Here is a 16,043-nt window from a genome sequence, read left to right on the forward strand (position 1 = left end):
GATATATGTTGCGGTGGTGTACGATCGATATGACCATTTGAGATCAAATTAAAATCTCCCATTAATATGTGTACAATATTGTTTGATTTTTTTTTTATAGTTTCATCGCTCATTTCCCTTTTAAGTAGTTCCAGGGTATCGTGAAGGATTGTTTTAATTTGTGGTGACGCGTAAACAATCCATATACAGAATAAAACATTTCTGAACAGAAAGTATGCTGAGAGTAGATATGGTGAATGGAATTTGTGTCCTTGATAATGTTTATTCCATTTCCTTGAGCAAATTAACGCTACTCCAGAACCCTTATGTTTGTCGTTCTGTTTGCTTGACCAATATATATGAAATTGCTCTTTAAGACTATTAGGCGTTTTGAAAAACCCGTTCTTTTGGTCTAAATTAGTTTTATTCAAGGCCATAATGTCTATCTGGTTTTCTTGCATCCAACTTAGAATTCCATAAAGTTTTGCATTGTCCCCTGCCAATCCGTTAATGTTATGGGTTCCAATGTGGAGTGTAAGGTACAACGCGTCTAAATCTATTTGTTGTTGTTTCTCATACTGTATTCGTTGACTATATAAAAAACTGTCTATATTTTCTATGTTAGCTTTGTTTTTGTTTTTGTTTTTGTTATTCTGTACTCTAATGTTCGACATAAATGTAGCATTGTATAAGTTATTATATTAATGTTGTCCTTTCTATTAGAGCTATTTGTTTCAGCCAAATAGTCCCTTCAATTAATAATTTATTCAAAATATATAATTATTAATTTTATTTATTATTAAAATTAAATTATAAATTAATTTGCAAATTGAAATTTCAAAATTTTAAAATATTGTATTATTTTTTTTTAACTTAATTTCAGTTATATTATATAAAATGTAATATGATTTTATGTTGTAATAAGAATAGTTACTTTAAAGATTATTATATTCAAAAAAAAGAAAATCCTATAATTTAAAACCATTTTATTTTATAAAGGTTATATTAGTAATTACTTTATTTTACTTATATCATAAATTTTTTAAAATAATTATTTTATTAAATTTTTATATAAAGTCAAAAATATTATTTAAAATTACAAATTATAAATAATAAAAATTTTTTTTATAATAAATTCTAAATATTCTATTAAAATTTAGTATAATTATAATTAAATTTTAATAAAGATTCTCAATTTTTTCAAAAATATAATTATTTTTAAAAATGTAAATTTTCAATTAATAAATAATTTTAATTTTTTAATATATTATTAGTAAATAGTAACAATTATATAATATATATATCAATATATATTAATCTAAATAATCATATATTTTTCCTAAGAAAATTTCTGAAATTTTTAAAATTTTGTGCAATCTAAAATTAAATAATTTTATCCCTAAAAATCATACTTTTTGGATTTAAACTGTAGTTTGTATACCCTATAAAAAAAAATTTCTTTAAAATATACTTAAATTATACTTATGTATTTTTAAAATATACTTTAAATATACTTAAAATTGCAATTTTAAGTATATTTAAAGTGCACTTAAATTATATTTAAATTGCAATTAAGTATATTTTAAATGTAATTTAAGTATAAAATTTTATACTTTAAATATACTTAAAATTGCAATTTTAAGTATATTATAAGTACATTTAAAAATTTTAAGTACATTTTAGATATATTTTAAAATATATAAGTACATTTTAAGTATATTTTAAAGAAATTTTTTTTCATAGGGATATAGACATTTAATTAACTAAATAAATAGTTTATTTCTTTTGTATAATATAAAGTAGAGTTCTGAATAGGTTGATTAAATTCAGATAACCTGACAGGTTGACTTGAATTTATCAGATCAGGTTTAACAATTGCAATTCAGCATCAGTAACATCAATATAACCTGATTAACCTATTGACCTGAAAGTTGAAACTATAATATAAATGAGTTATGGTATTATAATTCACTTTTTATATTGATTTTATATAATAAAAGTGAGTTGCAATGTTAGAATTCATTTTTTTATATTGATTTTATATAATAAAGTGAGTTGTAATATCAGAATTCACTTTTTTATATTAATTCTATATATAAAAAATGAATTGCAGTATCAAAATTCACTTTTTTATATTGATTTTATATATAAAAAGTGAATTATTTTATATAAAAAAAGTTAGTTGCAGTATTGCGATTAAGGTTGCTTGCCAAAACCTAGGGGTTTAGGCAAGATGGCGTTTCGCCGAAAAGCGAAATTCTGCTGAAACTATATTAAAGTTATATTAAAAAACTGGCGAAACTTTGGAGAAAGGCGAAACTGCCGAAACTTATTATAAATGCCGAAACTGCCGAAACTCTGCTGAAACTATAATAAATCTATAGTAAAATTTTGACGAAACTAATCGTAGGATTTTGAAGAGGTTTAGACAAGCAACCTTAATTGCGATTCACCTTTTTATATGATTTTAATATAAAAAAGTGAATCACAATATTTCAAAAAAAAATGTTTTGCACCATTTTTTTTTGATATTTTAATAAAAATCCTGAAAATTTTCAGGTTTCAGACTTTCAGTTCAGGTCAGATCAAACAGATAATCTGATATAACTTGACCTGACCTGACCTATTCAGAACTCTAATATAAAGTAAAAAAAAATTTTAGTTATAAGTTATTTACTTTTATTTAATATTTATACTTAAAAAAATTTTACAAGTCTTTATTTATTAAAATAACAAACAATTTTCTGATCTTCAATAAACAATCAAAATTTTAATATAAAATAATAAAAATAAGTTGAAATATATTAAATAAAAAGAATCATACCTTAGAACAAATATTTTATCCAGACAAATAAATTGTATTAACAGGAATACTAAATTATATAAAAAAATATTAGAATAATGGTAATAGTAAAATTTTATATTTAAATATAAAAATTAAATAAAAGTAAAAAACTTATAATTGAAATTTTTTTTTTTTATTTTATATTGTATGAAAGAAAAAAAATATGCTGTACAGTTTTTTTATTTAAACTGTTTATTTGATTTTACATTATTTTAAATCCAAAAAAGGTGATTCTTAAAGGTAAAATTATTTTACTTTTAAATTTTGAATAAATAAAACTGAATTTATAATACAATTGTAAGCAAATTTATTTACAATTGCTTATGATTTAAAAAATAATAATTATTTTTTAATTTTTATATATTACAATATCAAGTTAAATATATTTAAGTATTTTAGTTATATAAGTAATTTGAATTTACTAATTTAAAACAGTTATTTTAATAAGATATTAAATAAAAGTTTAAATAAAAATCTCCATTATATAAAAAATATTAATTATTTAATATTATACTATTAATTTACTATTTATTATATTTTAATTATATTTATTGTATTTATACTTTTATTTTATATGAAAATATAAAAATAAAAAGATATAAAAAAAAATTAATTAATATAAAAAAAATAAAGAAAATTAATTTAAAAAATAAAAAAAAAGTAAATAAAAGAAATATACAATTGAAAAATATTTTATATTTTTCTAATATTTAATTATTTATATATATAAAAATAATTTATAATTTGACTTTACTAATAAAAAAAAGCAAATTTAATTAAATTTAAAAATTTTAAAAATCAGTTTTTTGCAACTATTTTGTTATTCAATAATTTTAATTTTACCAAAATTTTTTCAATTATAACTATTAATAATTTTGCAAAATAAAAAAAAAAGTTAATTCTTAAATTTTAAAATAATTATAAATAATTAAAAAAGTAAAAAGTATTAATTTTAGTAGTATAAATCAATTATAAATTATATATTAAATGTTTGAAATTTTGTAAGTTGTTTAAATTTATTATAATTCCAATTATTATTAGTATTATATAAATTAATTTTATAATATTATAATAAAGTTAATATAAATTTTAAATAATTGGTTTTGAGTTTTAATTTATAATTTAAAATTAAAACTTTTTTTTATACAATTAGTTTTTATATTATATTTAATTTTAACTTATTTTTTTTTGATTTTAATATTTATTAATTTTATAATTAAATTGTTGATATTGCTTTAATTTGATAGTTAAAAACTAATATAATTAATTGCCGATTCGGATATGATCAGCAGAAATTTGATATAAGAATTTGGGGTAAAATTTCGCCGATCACTTATTGAACACTTCAATATGGCACAAAACGCTTAAATAGTAAGTTTACACAAACTATTTTTGTGCACACAAAAATCATACGATCTAATGCAAAAAAGGCCAGAGAATTCGAATAAGCCTTCGTAAAACAGTCTTTAGTTGTATTTTTAACGACTTTACTATGTACGAACGCTGGATTCCAAGAAAATTATGAAAATTATAAAATATGCATTTAGCAATTTTCCATAATAAAGTAATATAAATTTTGTTTATTTGAAAGGTTTAGACTCCTCAAAAAGTTACGACACCACAGTTTTTTTGTCAACATTGAGTTCTATTTTTCTTAGATTTAAGGATTTCGTGGTAAGTTTTTTGGTGATTACGATTTTTTTTTCTTTTTATTGATTTTATTTTTCATCATTAGAAACAGTTTATGTATTCGGAAGTCGGAAATATTTCTATTTAGTTGATTTATTTCATTGTAAATTTTTTTGTGGATCAATATTTAGAAACAGTTCGTCCTCGCGTTGTTTCTCTTTCTTTATGGATCCAAAGTAGAATTTGTTGATTTATCCTTGGATTTTGTGGTAAATATTATTCTAAGGTTCGAAGATGGGAAGGGTTTTCCTTTTTATTCTAGATTTTTTTTATTTTGTCTCTTTTTATTGATTTTTTTATTTATCTTTTAGTAACAGTTTGCATTAGCTCGTCTTTTCTTATGAGTTGGAGAGGAAATTGATCTTTTTTGTCCTAGGATTTCACTGGTAATTTTTATGAGATTCGGAAGTGGGATCTTTTTTTCTGGCCTGTTGTTTCGATTTGTTTCTTTTTTTGATTTTTTTTTTTATCTTTTAGGAACGATTTGCCTGGAATCCTTTAATTTCGGTGATTTTTTTAGAGGTTCTGAAGTGATCTTTTTTCTGATTTTATTTTTATTTTTTTTTATTGATTTTATTCTTTATCTTTTAGTCCTTTTGAATTTGTTGTGCAATTTGAGAATATTTCGCAATCTTATTTTTTTTTAAATTTAGATTATTGATTTAGGTTCGATTAGATTAGAATTTTTTTTTTTTAGCTATAGATTTATTATTATTATTTTCTTTCCACAATCATATATTGGATCGTGATACAAATTATATAGTAAATAAAACAAAAACAAAATTATCTAATTTTATTTGCATAATTGAATACAAACTTATTGCTCAGATGACTCCGCTTCCTCAAGCAAGCCTTAGTGCCATGGTTTTCTTGAATGATCGCGACGTGCTTGTTATCCAATTCGCAATTGTGGAAACTTTTGGTACGTCATCTTTGGAAATTTCGTTATCAGTCACTCTTTTCAAAAGCTCCTCGTGCATTTCATTAGCATTCATTTTGAGCCTGGATTAGCAGTACCAGAGTGAAACATTATAGTAAGCAATCCCTTGACATGTTCTGCGATTCGTTTAGTTGGTACTTTTTGATTCACTTTTAAATTTTCAGATAGTGCCCATCCACAACCAAATACAATGGCACTACAAACAAAAAATATGAATATATTCACGATAATTCAAATAACACTGACGATATAGAGGAGTACAACATACCTTTTTGATATTGGATCAATATCCATATCTTCGATTTGTTCTTCTTCAACCTGTTTAGTGTTTACAACTCTTTTATCAGGGTATCGACGAAAAATAAACATTGATATGTTTCGTTTTACTTACTTCCTGAATTTCTTGATCTCCTTGGGTATTTTCTGAAAAGCATGATGTTTGTCAATACAAATTAATTACGGAACAATTTTGTTGAAAATTACGCTTTAGCGATGTCGATGGTACAGTCCATGATTTTGAAGGTTGTGTATGTGTTGTATAGATCGGAGTTGGTTTTTCAAAGGTGCGTGATTTTGTAATTTTATCAATTTGACAGTGGGAAATTTTATTCCAATTACCAAATTCTGGCAGCGCATGGGTACATATATATCCAGTGTTCTCTCCTGTTTCAGGCCAAGTAAACTCATGCCAATTTGATATACCATTTATCGTTCCTAATTTTCCTTTTTCTATTCAAAATATATTATCATTCATTTTCTCAACAAAAAAAAACGAAACTAAATATTTACCTTTATCACGATCTGGTTCAAGATGAGATACATGAGTACCTGAAAGGTCTTTGATGGCATTTTCAATGTCTTCTCCTTCTTCTATTTCATGTCCTATTTTTACCCATCTTTTTATTGCGTGAGAAATCTAAAACAAATAATAATACGTATCAATTACTAATAATACAAAAAAATCAGGTATTTGTTCATACCTGAAGACAAGGTGGTAGCCAGTCTATTGCGGTTTTTGCTTCACCTGCTTCCAAAAATAACCATCTACGAGGACTTATATCATACCATTCCTTCCAATGGCCTATAATAATCATTAATTCTGTATTACGGTAATGTCCTCCATTAGTGCTGAAATAATAGTAACCCATTTTGGTTTTCGCTCCAAAGTTTCTATTACTGAATGTAATGAGGACGCCGTAAACCACCCATCCTGCCGAAAGATCTCCGACCTATCGTCAAAAGCTTGCACTTCCAGGTTATTATTTTCAAGATTTTTCGTATACACAAGAACAGAATGAAGCGTCCATCCTCTTTTTCCGAACCATTCATTTTTTGTTTCACGAGCTTTTTTGGGAAGAATTTTCATCTTATAATCTACAATTATTAAAGCTCCATCTGAATCAAGTTGAGAGAATTGAGCATTAAACTGTGCATTGAGGTAAGATTTGCGAGCATGATGTGCCATAAAAATAATCAACCGATTTTGATAGGCTGGTAACTTTTCTTGTTGTTCTTGTTCAAGGCTATTTTGTAAAGTATCAAAGAATGATAAAAGGGATTCACAGTTGTCACAAGTATCTGGATGGTCCAAATAACATTCACCAAATGCATGGGGTAGGCAATGACTGATACATTTACTATGTTTCGCACAACCTGATGAATCAATATTCAATTCTTTTGCAAAATCTCTACGCAAATAACGTCTCAAAACTTGTGCTTGTATTTTTAATTCTTTCTATTAAAAATTTAAATTAGAAGTATAAATACTAAAATAATTTATTCATTAATTAATAGGTAAATATATACCCGTAATTGAATATCAGAAACATAATTGTCAATCAAATCTTCAATCTCCACAAAAACTTCGTATCCACATTCATTACAGGTTGAGCATAGGCCTCCCAAATCCTCTTTATATTGATATCGATTTCCCTGGAGACGTGTCATAAATGAAGTTCTTCGCATACCATTAAGGAATGATTCTGAAAACTTCTTCCATAACAATGCTTTAGTATCTTGAAGGTACAGTACAGGCAATCCAGTTTCACTATCGGTCTTATAACTACTCATATTTACATTTTCTTTGTTTGAAAAAAAAACTTCAAATTGAACTAATGATTCCTCCGATAATTTAACTCGTTGAACAATAGGTTTGAATAGTGGTGGAGCACCATAGCCAATAAATCGTGCATGTTTACGGGCTTCAAGAATGGTATGTGCACTGACCTAAATTTAAATATTTAATATCTGATATTAGAATTTAAAATAAAGAATTAATTATTCATATAATTTGAAACTAATATCTTACTCCCAATTGTAATTCTAATTCAGCATATGTAAAATCATCAGCAATAATTGATAATATACGTCGCTTGCCATCTGGAGTCTTATTATTTATCATCATTGCACGTATAAAGCAATCCCAAAAAATTAGAGTTTGGTTTGGAATATGTCGGGGCTTGGTCTGGAGAAATCCTGATTTATATAACATGTATAATAAATTCTCATCTTTTTTGTAATCAATTGACCGCGTCCAAAATTGCCACTTTAGTAGATGATAGAATATTATTTTATTAGCTTATAATAAAAAAAATGGTGGTTATTTGCTATATCATAAATTTTCTTTGATGGGTCGGGTCATGAGAATCTAAATTTTTTTTTTGCCCGTAATTTTTTTTTTTTTTTTAAAAAAAAATAATAATTGGTATAAATAATACTTCGAATATTTTTCTCTTTTTGGATACTACTATAACATATAAGATTTTTTATTACTTCGTAACGAAAATTTGATAAATTCTATTTATACTTTCTTTACATGATATTTTGCCATATCTTTTTACTAAATTAAATTATAATAATTACTATTGAAATATATTTCATACTAATAATTTTTAGTTACTCTATTTTCTACACATATTTTTACAAATTAAATTATACATAAAAATAAATTTTTACACATTACCATACCTCAGATTCATGAGATGACCAAGGCGTTATATTGTGACAACCTGCAGCACGTAATGTTGTTTTCCATGCTCTCAATTCTCGATCACTAAACTCATACTCACTTGGATAAAGCTTTCAAGACTAGACGTAAATTCAATTATTGGATTTTCACTCTTAGCCAAGATTCAAAGAATTGATACCATTTTACATTTGCAAGTGTTCGACGTTTAAGATTGTAATCAAATACAGATTTTAATAAAGGAAAATTGTGCCAATTATCTGGCGAGCATGTGGGTTTTGAATTCTCTTGAATAAATTTTCTTGTAAAGGAATTTTCAAGGCCAAAAAGTTGGATTCCTTTATATTGTTTTATAAACTTTGAAATTTCCCATACTTCATTTGGAGAATTGGCTACAAACCGGTTTTTAATTTTGTAATCTTGATAAATTTCAAGTGTACAATCTTTATCTTCAATTGTAGATACAAATATTGCCGGTTTATCATGATATTTATTGTTGAAAGCTGAAGCTTTGTATCCTAACCCACCATTATTCCAATCTTCGCGTAATGAAGTGCCAATACTATAAACAAATATTAGATATTTTCCAAGAAGAAAAGAGAAAGGAAAAAAAGAAATATTTTGAGATAATTGTGAAATTATATCCTTATCATTCCATCCTATTACAAGTGGACCAGAAAAACGCGTTCGTTTTTGAAATATGCTAGCGTATAGATTCGAAACTGCAGCAGAAGAACTACTTTCTACACTGCTTGAAAAGACGCCTGAAGTACAAATAAACCCAGGAGCAAAAGAGTTTTCAGAATTTCCTAGTAAAATAGTGGTATAAAAGTCCATTTCATTTAGAACAGCTTTTGTGGTTTGACCAATACGAATCGGAAAATAATTTGAGATTTCATTTTCTTTATTGTCACTATTTTTTTGCCACCAAAGACGCGAATATGGCCCATAGTGCAAGTCTAATAGTATAGAACCTACTACTAACAAGGTAACAACAATTTCACGAGCTTTAGGCGCCATAAAAAAGAGACGACTTTGAGATTCAAAAACAATATATTTTTTATATGTTACTTATCCCCAATTTTTATAGTAAATAGCTATATGTGTCACTGCAGATCTTATCCGGACTAGCAATTAAGTAAATATCAAAGCAAATAATAAAATATTGTCTTTTTTATTATTAACTAGTGTTCACCTGTTGTCTACGACAACAGTTAATATGTAATTCCGGCCAGAATTAAAAGATCTGCAAAGAATTTCCTTTTTTGGAAATTTGAGCAACACAATTTTTTTAATTTCTCTGAAAAGTAACAGAAGACAAAATTTCCTTTTTTGGAAATTTGCGTAACCGACAATTTCCTTTTATGGAATCCTGTGTAACCCAAAATTTCAGTTTTTCGCCAGAAATAAAATTTCCTTTTTGGTCTTGTGTAACATTGGCGACGAATAGGAGTAGGGTTACACAATTCAAATGACTTATTTATATGGTTAATCTAAACATAACGCCCACGTGATTGCAGTGTTTTTAAATATATAGATTAATTATAATTAAGTAAAATCACATATTATATTACAAGCAATACCAAGTTTTATTTTACAATAAAAATTTAAGGAGTTTAATTTTTAGTTAAATGAAATTTTTTTTTTATATTTAAAGATTATATATTAATAATGAAGAAATAATATTAATAATATTTTAACTATTACAAATAATCAAATTATATTTTTAACTTTTAAATTCTTATATTATAAATAGCTTAAAAGTGTAATTATATATAAGCTTGCCTTTGTTTACTTTAAAGAATTAAAGTAACAAGTAGTTATAAAAAGAATTCTTAATATTATTAAGTAATTTAATAATAATCCAATAAGAGAGATTTTTTATTTTATTTTTCTTAATATCTATTATTTTTTAATTTTAAATACTTTGTATATTTATTTATAAATTTTCAGCATTTTATGAATTTATTAATATCTATGTTAAAGATTGATTAAAAGTGATTTTAGTTGGAAAAATTATTAGATATATTAATTAAAGACATTTTAAAGCAAAGCAAAACATTAATACAGAGACTAAAATGAAAAGAGTAGTATTATTTCAAAGGAGAAATAAAGCATGAATAATATATGAGTGGTCAAAAATGCTTTAATTTGGAAATAATAGACAAGATACGAACAAATTATAAATCGAGATAATCAATGTTGCGAGTTTCTAACATTACAATTATTACAATTATTGCAGGACTAACAACAAATAAAACGACGTTAAAAATATATATATATATTAATATATATTTGGTATTATCTGTTATTCGAACATCCTTTTTTGTACTTTAAAGCTCTTAACGAAGAATACGATCTGTTTTATTCCTCCTTCTATTATTTATGAAATAACCTTCTTTTGTTGTATATAAAATAAACATTTCTTTTTAAAATGTTTCTCATAAAATATTTTTAACGTTTATTATATATTGATAGTTAATTGAAATTGCTTTCATCCAATTGTTTTAAAGACTGAAAATTTGAAATAACAACATTGAAAAAAAATTTAATATAATACTATTATACAAATACAAGAAATTTAAAAATCTTCAGAGAGAAAAGTATAGGGTCAAAATACACAATCGAGTGTAACAATCGTAGCAATATCAACTAGTGCCATGTTTGATATTAATGTACTCATAATAATAAATTTTTTTATGTGAGCTGCACACAAGTTATATATTTTTAGTCTTGGAGTTTCAATTTTCAGTGCATCTTTGTTGATCCATTAATCGTTAAACAACGCGTTTACATGGTTTTAACATCATGCTTTTTTTTCACTCGAGCATATGTTATTTATTATCACAATTTAGTCGTTCACTTATTATATTACAGAATTATATATTAGGATAAATTTCCCAATTTTACCAAAAAACAGAATTGAAAATTTCTGCCACCTTGTACGAAGGTACTGCCAAGTGCCAATGTAAATTTATCAATAATGAAAAAAAAAAGATTAAAGAGTGAGCTGATAAATTAGCTAGAGTTTCTAAATATGAAACCACTTGCACTACTTGCACTAGAAAAGAGCGATAATTTTAATGCTTCGATATGTTAAATTTTTTAAGTTTACTTCTGACGAGTGTAATCAAATAAATATGGAGAGTTATTAGCTAAGTGATATAAATCAGAAAAGTCAAAAGTGAATTGTAAAAAAAAAAAAGGATATTTATTTAATGTAACAATTTAAAATATTGTATTAAAAAACTTTTGATAGTAATCGCCTATTCTATTAATAATACAATCTATGTTATCCTCCCAATTGTTTGAAATTAATTTACAAAAAATTACAATTGAACAGTTTATTAATAAACTAGACTTAAATCTATCTAAACGATTATTTTCATAACATTAATTACTAAGTTTCGTTCATCTAATAAATAAATTAATTAATTCTTTTTAGTTTTAATTTTCGGTAAAGTTGGATCAATATCTAAATATTCAGCAGTAAAAATTCTAAATATATTGTTTAGATTAAAAAAAACTGAGTGATCTACGGCTGTAGCATTATCCTAAAATTAAATAAATTAAAATATTATTTTTACGTTTCTCAGAAAAATACGACTCTTTCTCTAATAATATTATAATAATTATACTTACAGAAAGTTTATGCCAACAATCAGGGAATGGCCAAGGAATAACATGTAAAACAGGAACGCCTCTTATTAAGAAAGGAATATAATCATCTTCAATATGAGCTTGATAAGATTGTAAGGAATCGGTATCAAAATATGTAACATCTTCTAAACTGTCTCCCACTGGCATTCCAATCATTTTATGTTTATGTTGTGTAAATTTAATTAATTTATTCTTATATAAACGAGCTTCAATTTCAAGCAACTCCATAAATAACCATGAAGTTATTGGAAAAAAATTTGGTATATATGGCTCAGGGGCGCCTAATAGATCCAATAATACAAAGACTTCAATACCGCTAAGTAAATTATTGCCTTTATTTTGTGTACTTCCTGTGTCAACAACATATGTATTTTCCCATTTAGTTGCCAAATGCCTTTAAAAAAAAAATGAATAAATAATTATCAATAATTTAAGAATAAAAATATTATAATTTTTTCATTTCATACCTTGATCCGTATAAAGAATCTGTAGAAGTCCAGTCTTTAAAAGCTTCTTCACCATCAAAGAAAATAATTTGAAGTGTTTTAGAAACGGAATTAGGATCTCTATTATCAAAATAGGGATCCAATCTATATGCTAAATCCATTAAAATAGCACAAGATACAGCTGAATCAATAGCACCAATGAATCCATCATTTGGTGGTTCAAAATATTTTGAATCATAATGAACAGCTAATACAAGTCTATTTTTTGCATTAATATCTTTTGTTACGATTATATTATTAAAAGAAATTTCTCCTATTGGCGTTGAATCTGTAAATTTATCTTCTTCTACGTTCCATCCTAACGTTTGAAAATGATCAATAATATATTTTTGTACTTTAAGATTTCCTTCGCTACCAGATACTCTAGGAACTAATAATGGTATCAAAAAATCTTGAGCGACTTTTTGAGCTTCAATTTCTGTTAAGTTTGTTAAAATAGAAAATCCTTCATCAGATAATTGCGTATAGGCATTTATCCACTGACAAAAACATAAAAATATAATAAAAAGTTTCAATTTTAATTTTATCATTTTAAAGATTTTTAAATATTAATTTTTATTTCTATAATTATAATGACGTTCTAATTTTTTTTAAAAAAAAAAGAAAATATAAAACCGAAACATAAGCCCTGCTTAAAATATTTATGTATAATTTTTTGTAATGTCACACAGTTACACTCAGGGTATGTCACATGATATGTTTTCAATGCCGGTAATGCCATAATGCCGATACCCGATAATTTGGTAGCGATTAGTGTAGTGATCATAATGCCGGCCAGCACTATACTTTTGAATTTTTTTCGATTTTTTTTAGTATGGTTTTCAATAAAATCTTTTGGGTTAGCTTGGTTAGTTTTTTTCATAGTTATCCAAAAGTTTATGTAACTTATTGCGTCAACAGTAAGCCACTGCGTAAATCACTGCGGGTTGTTTAACTGTTACACTTTATTCAGCCCGTATACGGCTTATCATTACTATCATTATTAATTATAAGGTAGTCGTGTTCCTCAATTCGAAATTCTTTTTTATTCTTATAAATTTTTCTTCATTGGAAATGTTTTTTGATTTTCCATTTGATGTAATAGTTAATATACTCGATTTATTAACAATACAAGATATAGTAAAATTAAGATTAGTTAATAAATCGTTTAATAATTTAGTGAAGGAATATGGATTTAAATTATACTTTACAAATCAAAAATGGAATATGATAATATCCAACATTAATTCGAAAAAACACAATAACCCTTCTTCACCTACTTCTTTAAATGACAATTGGCAACAAAAAGTTTCATTTGGATATACTACACAACAAAATTGGAAGAAAAAATTCTTTTCTTCAACGATTATAACAAAATATCATGGACAATCATTAATCCCAACATTAAAATTTGATAAAGAAAAATTATTATTAAGCATAGGAAATTCTATTGAAATATATTATTTTAATAAAAATTCTTATGGGGATTTTAATAAAAAAAAAAAATCAGAATGGTTTATCTCGCATAGTAATGATATTACGGATATTTTATTAGGTGAAGGTATTGATGATGAGATCTTATATACTTGCTCAGTAGATTGTACTATAAAAAAATGGGAATTAAATAATAACAACAATAATAATAACAATGATAATTATAATAATAATCGACAATATAACTTAACTCCTAAAAAACAATTCAAAGGACATCGGAGTTCGGTGCAATCAATTTACCAATTTCCAGATGATCCAATAAATTTATATTCTGTTGGTTTTGATGAAACATTAAGAATGTGGAATACTGAAACAACCCAGGATAAAATGGAAATTTCATTACCTGGTAGACCAAGAGTTATTCATGGATTATCTTCAAAGAATAAATTAATTGGTGTGGGAAATAGAAGTAAAGAAAATTTTACTTTATATTACGTTACACCAAATGATTTTGTTAAATACGCTACGGGAATAAAGGATCATCAAAGTACTGTTTATGCCATAGCTTCGAATCCAAATTTACCAAATACCTTTGTAACCGGATGTTACGATGGTATCTGTAGATTGTTTGACGTTAGAACAATGCATTGCGTTGCCTCTTATAGAGATCCTTATGACTATCATCCTGGTGAGTGATTTATTCTTTTCCGTTCTTATTTGAAAAAGTAGTATAACTTAAATTATATAAATATATATATATTTTTAGTATTTTCTGTGGATTACGATGCTTATAGATTGGCAGCTGGCGCTAACAGAAACGGCATTATCAGGATTTTTGATTTACGCTATAATAAACATAATCATGATAATCATCAAGAATTAAAGAAAGGTGCCAGGAAAAACGATGGCTGGTCTCTTTATCTTGGAAACAATCGTTCTCCTGTTTATTCGTTACAGGTAAAATTTATTATTTTTATCTTTGTGAATTCTTTTTTTTTTACAGATTGTTTAACATATTTGTAATTTGTTTTTTAATACTATAGATGGATCATTCAAGAATATTTGCTGCGTTATCAAATATGATATGGATGTTAGATTTTTCTAAATACAAATTGAATTATAGTAATAATCATAATAATCCATGTTTACATTATACTCATGCTAAAAATTGGTTAGGCTGATTAAAAATTGTGCGTTATTTAGCAAATATTAATAATAATAATAATATAAAAAAAATAGATTATAGATTTAAAATAGTTTGTATAATAATTTAATAAAATTGTGATACAAATGGCTTCTTTCTTTTTGAAACAGTATGAAGTGTGAAAATCCGAAAATCCATAATTAATGAGTTATGAATCTGTGACATAAATTACCCTCCTCGTTTGATCAGTTTTGACCAGAATTACGGTACAAGTAAGATGATATGTGACGAAAAAGAAAACAACGAAATTTTTTATGATAATAACGAAATTTGAGTAACGTTACAATTTCGAATGGGCGAAAAAAGATGAAACTCGTATCGTATAACCAGGATTATTCAAAACAATCCAACTTGAACTTAATTAATGATATTTACCCGATTTATTAATTAAATGTCCATATTTGGTAATGAAAGTAAATTGCGGTACAATTTCAGATTTCTTGTACTACAACGTTCGTACCATAATTCCATAAAGTCCAAACAAATCATTTAAATAAACAAATAATTGAACTCGAAAAAAGAATTAACTTATCTAAATTACAATTATCCGAAATCGGCTATAAATAAGTTACATCACAAGTATGCAAGGGAAATACAAAGCATACGCGTTTTTAGTGGATATTTTATATTTTTTTCTTTTTAAAGGGAAATGATCGGTTTCAATTCCATTTATAACTTAATACAATAAAGAAAAAAAATTTAATAATATGTAACAAAGGATTTTTTTTTTTTTGATGCGAGAAAGAAATTTGATTTTCTTGTGTAATACGGATCATACAATCGCTTATTATTCAAAGTTACAAAGCCTAGTATTTTCGTTATTATTGTTTTTTATTAAACCA

The 16,043-nt window shown here is 25.2% G+C and overlaps 3 protein-coding genes across 4 annotated transcripts; 1 reads left to right on the plus strand and 2 right to left on the minus strand.

The window, feature by feature from the left end:
• Window positions 1–5,504: 5,504 nt before the first annotated feature.
• On the minus strand, window positions 5,505–9,438 carry OCT59_006153 (uncharacterized protein; the record flags this gene model as incomplete). Of its 2 annotated transcripts, none has more annotated exons than XM_066141081.1 (11): window positions 5,505–5,649; window positions 5,722–5,771; window positions 5,845–5,876; window positions 5,937–6,182; window positions 6,243–6,369; window positions 6,434–6,581; window positions 6,683–7,188; window positions 7,260–7,679; window positions 7,762–7,998; window positions 8,421–8,531; window positions 8,608–9,438. In XM_066141081.1, the coding sequence occupies 11 exons, from the start codon at window positions 9,436–9,438 to the stop codon at window positions 5,505–5,507; spliced, it is 2,853 nt and encodes a 950-aa protein (XP_065997909.1). The 2 variants fall into 2 exon arrangements, with proteins under 2 accessions (XP_065997909.1, XP_065997910.1); XM_066141082.1 differs by having other exon boundaries at window positions 8,608–9,255.
• Window positions 9,439–11,226: 1,788 nt separating this feature from the next.
• Window positions 11,227–13,183, minus strand: OCT59_006154 (uncharacterized protein). The gene is made up of 3 exons (XM_025318824.2): window positions 12,546–13,183; window positions 12,061–12,472; window positions 11,227–11,972 (listed from the first exon to the last, which is right to left on the minus strand). The coding sequence occupies exons 1-3, from the start codon at window positions 13,112–13,114 to the stop codon at window positions 11,850–11,852; spliced, it is 1,104 nt and encodes a 367-aa protein (XP_025175143.1). The 5' UTR covers window positions 13,115–13,183; the 3' UTR covers window positions 11,227–11,849.
• A 415-nt stretch (window positions 13,184–13,598) lies between these two features.
• On the plus strand, window positions 13,599–15,219 carry OCT59_006155 (uncharacterized protein). Its single transcript, XM_025311089.2, has 3 exons — window positions 13,599–14,685; window positions 14,764–14,954; window positions 15,041–15,219. Exons 1-3 carry the CDS (start codon window positions 13,638–13,640, stop codon window positions 15,176–15,178), a joined length of 1,377 nt encoding a protein of 458 aa, XP_025175144.1. The 5' UTR covers window positions 13,599–13,637; the 3' UTR covers window positions 15,179–15,219.
• Window positions 15,220–16,043: the final 824 nt, after the last annotated feature.

This window comes from Rhizophagus irregularis, chromosome 14, assembly GCF_026210795.1.
Source record: "Rhizophagus irregularis chromosome 14, complete sequence".
NCBI classification, from domain to species: domain Eukaryota; kingdom Fungi; phylum Glomeromycota; class Glomeromycetes; order Glomerales; family Glomeraceae; genus Rhizophagus; species Rhizophagus irregularis.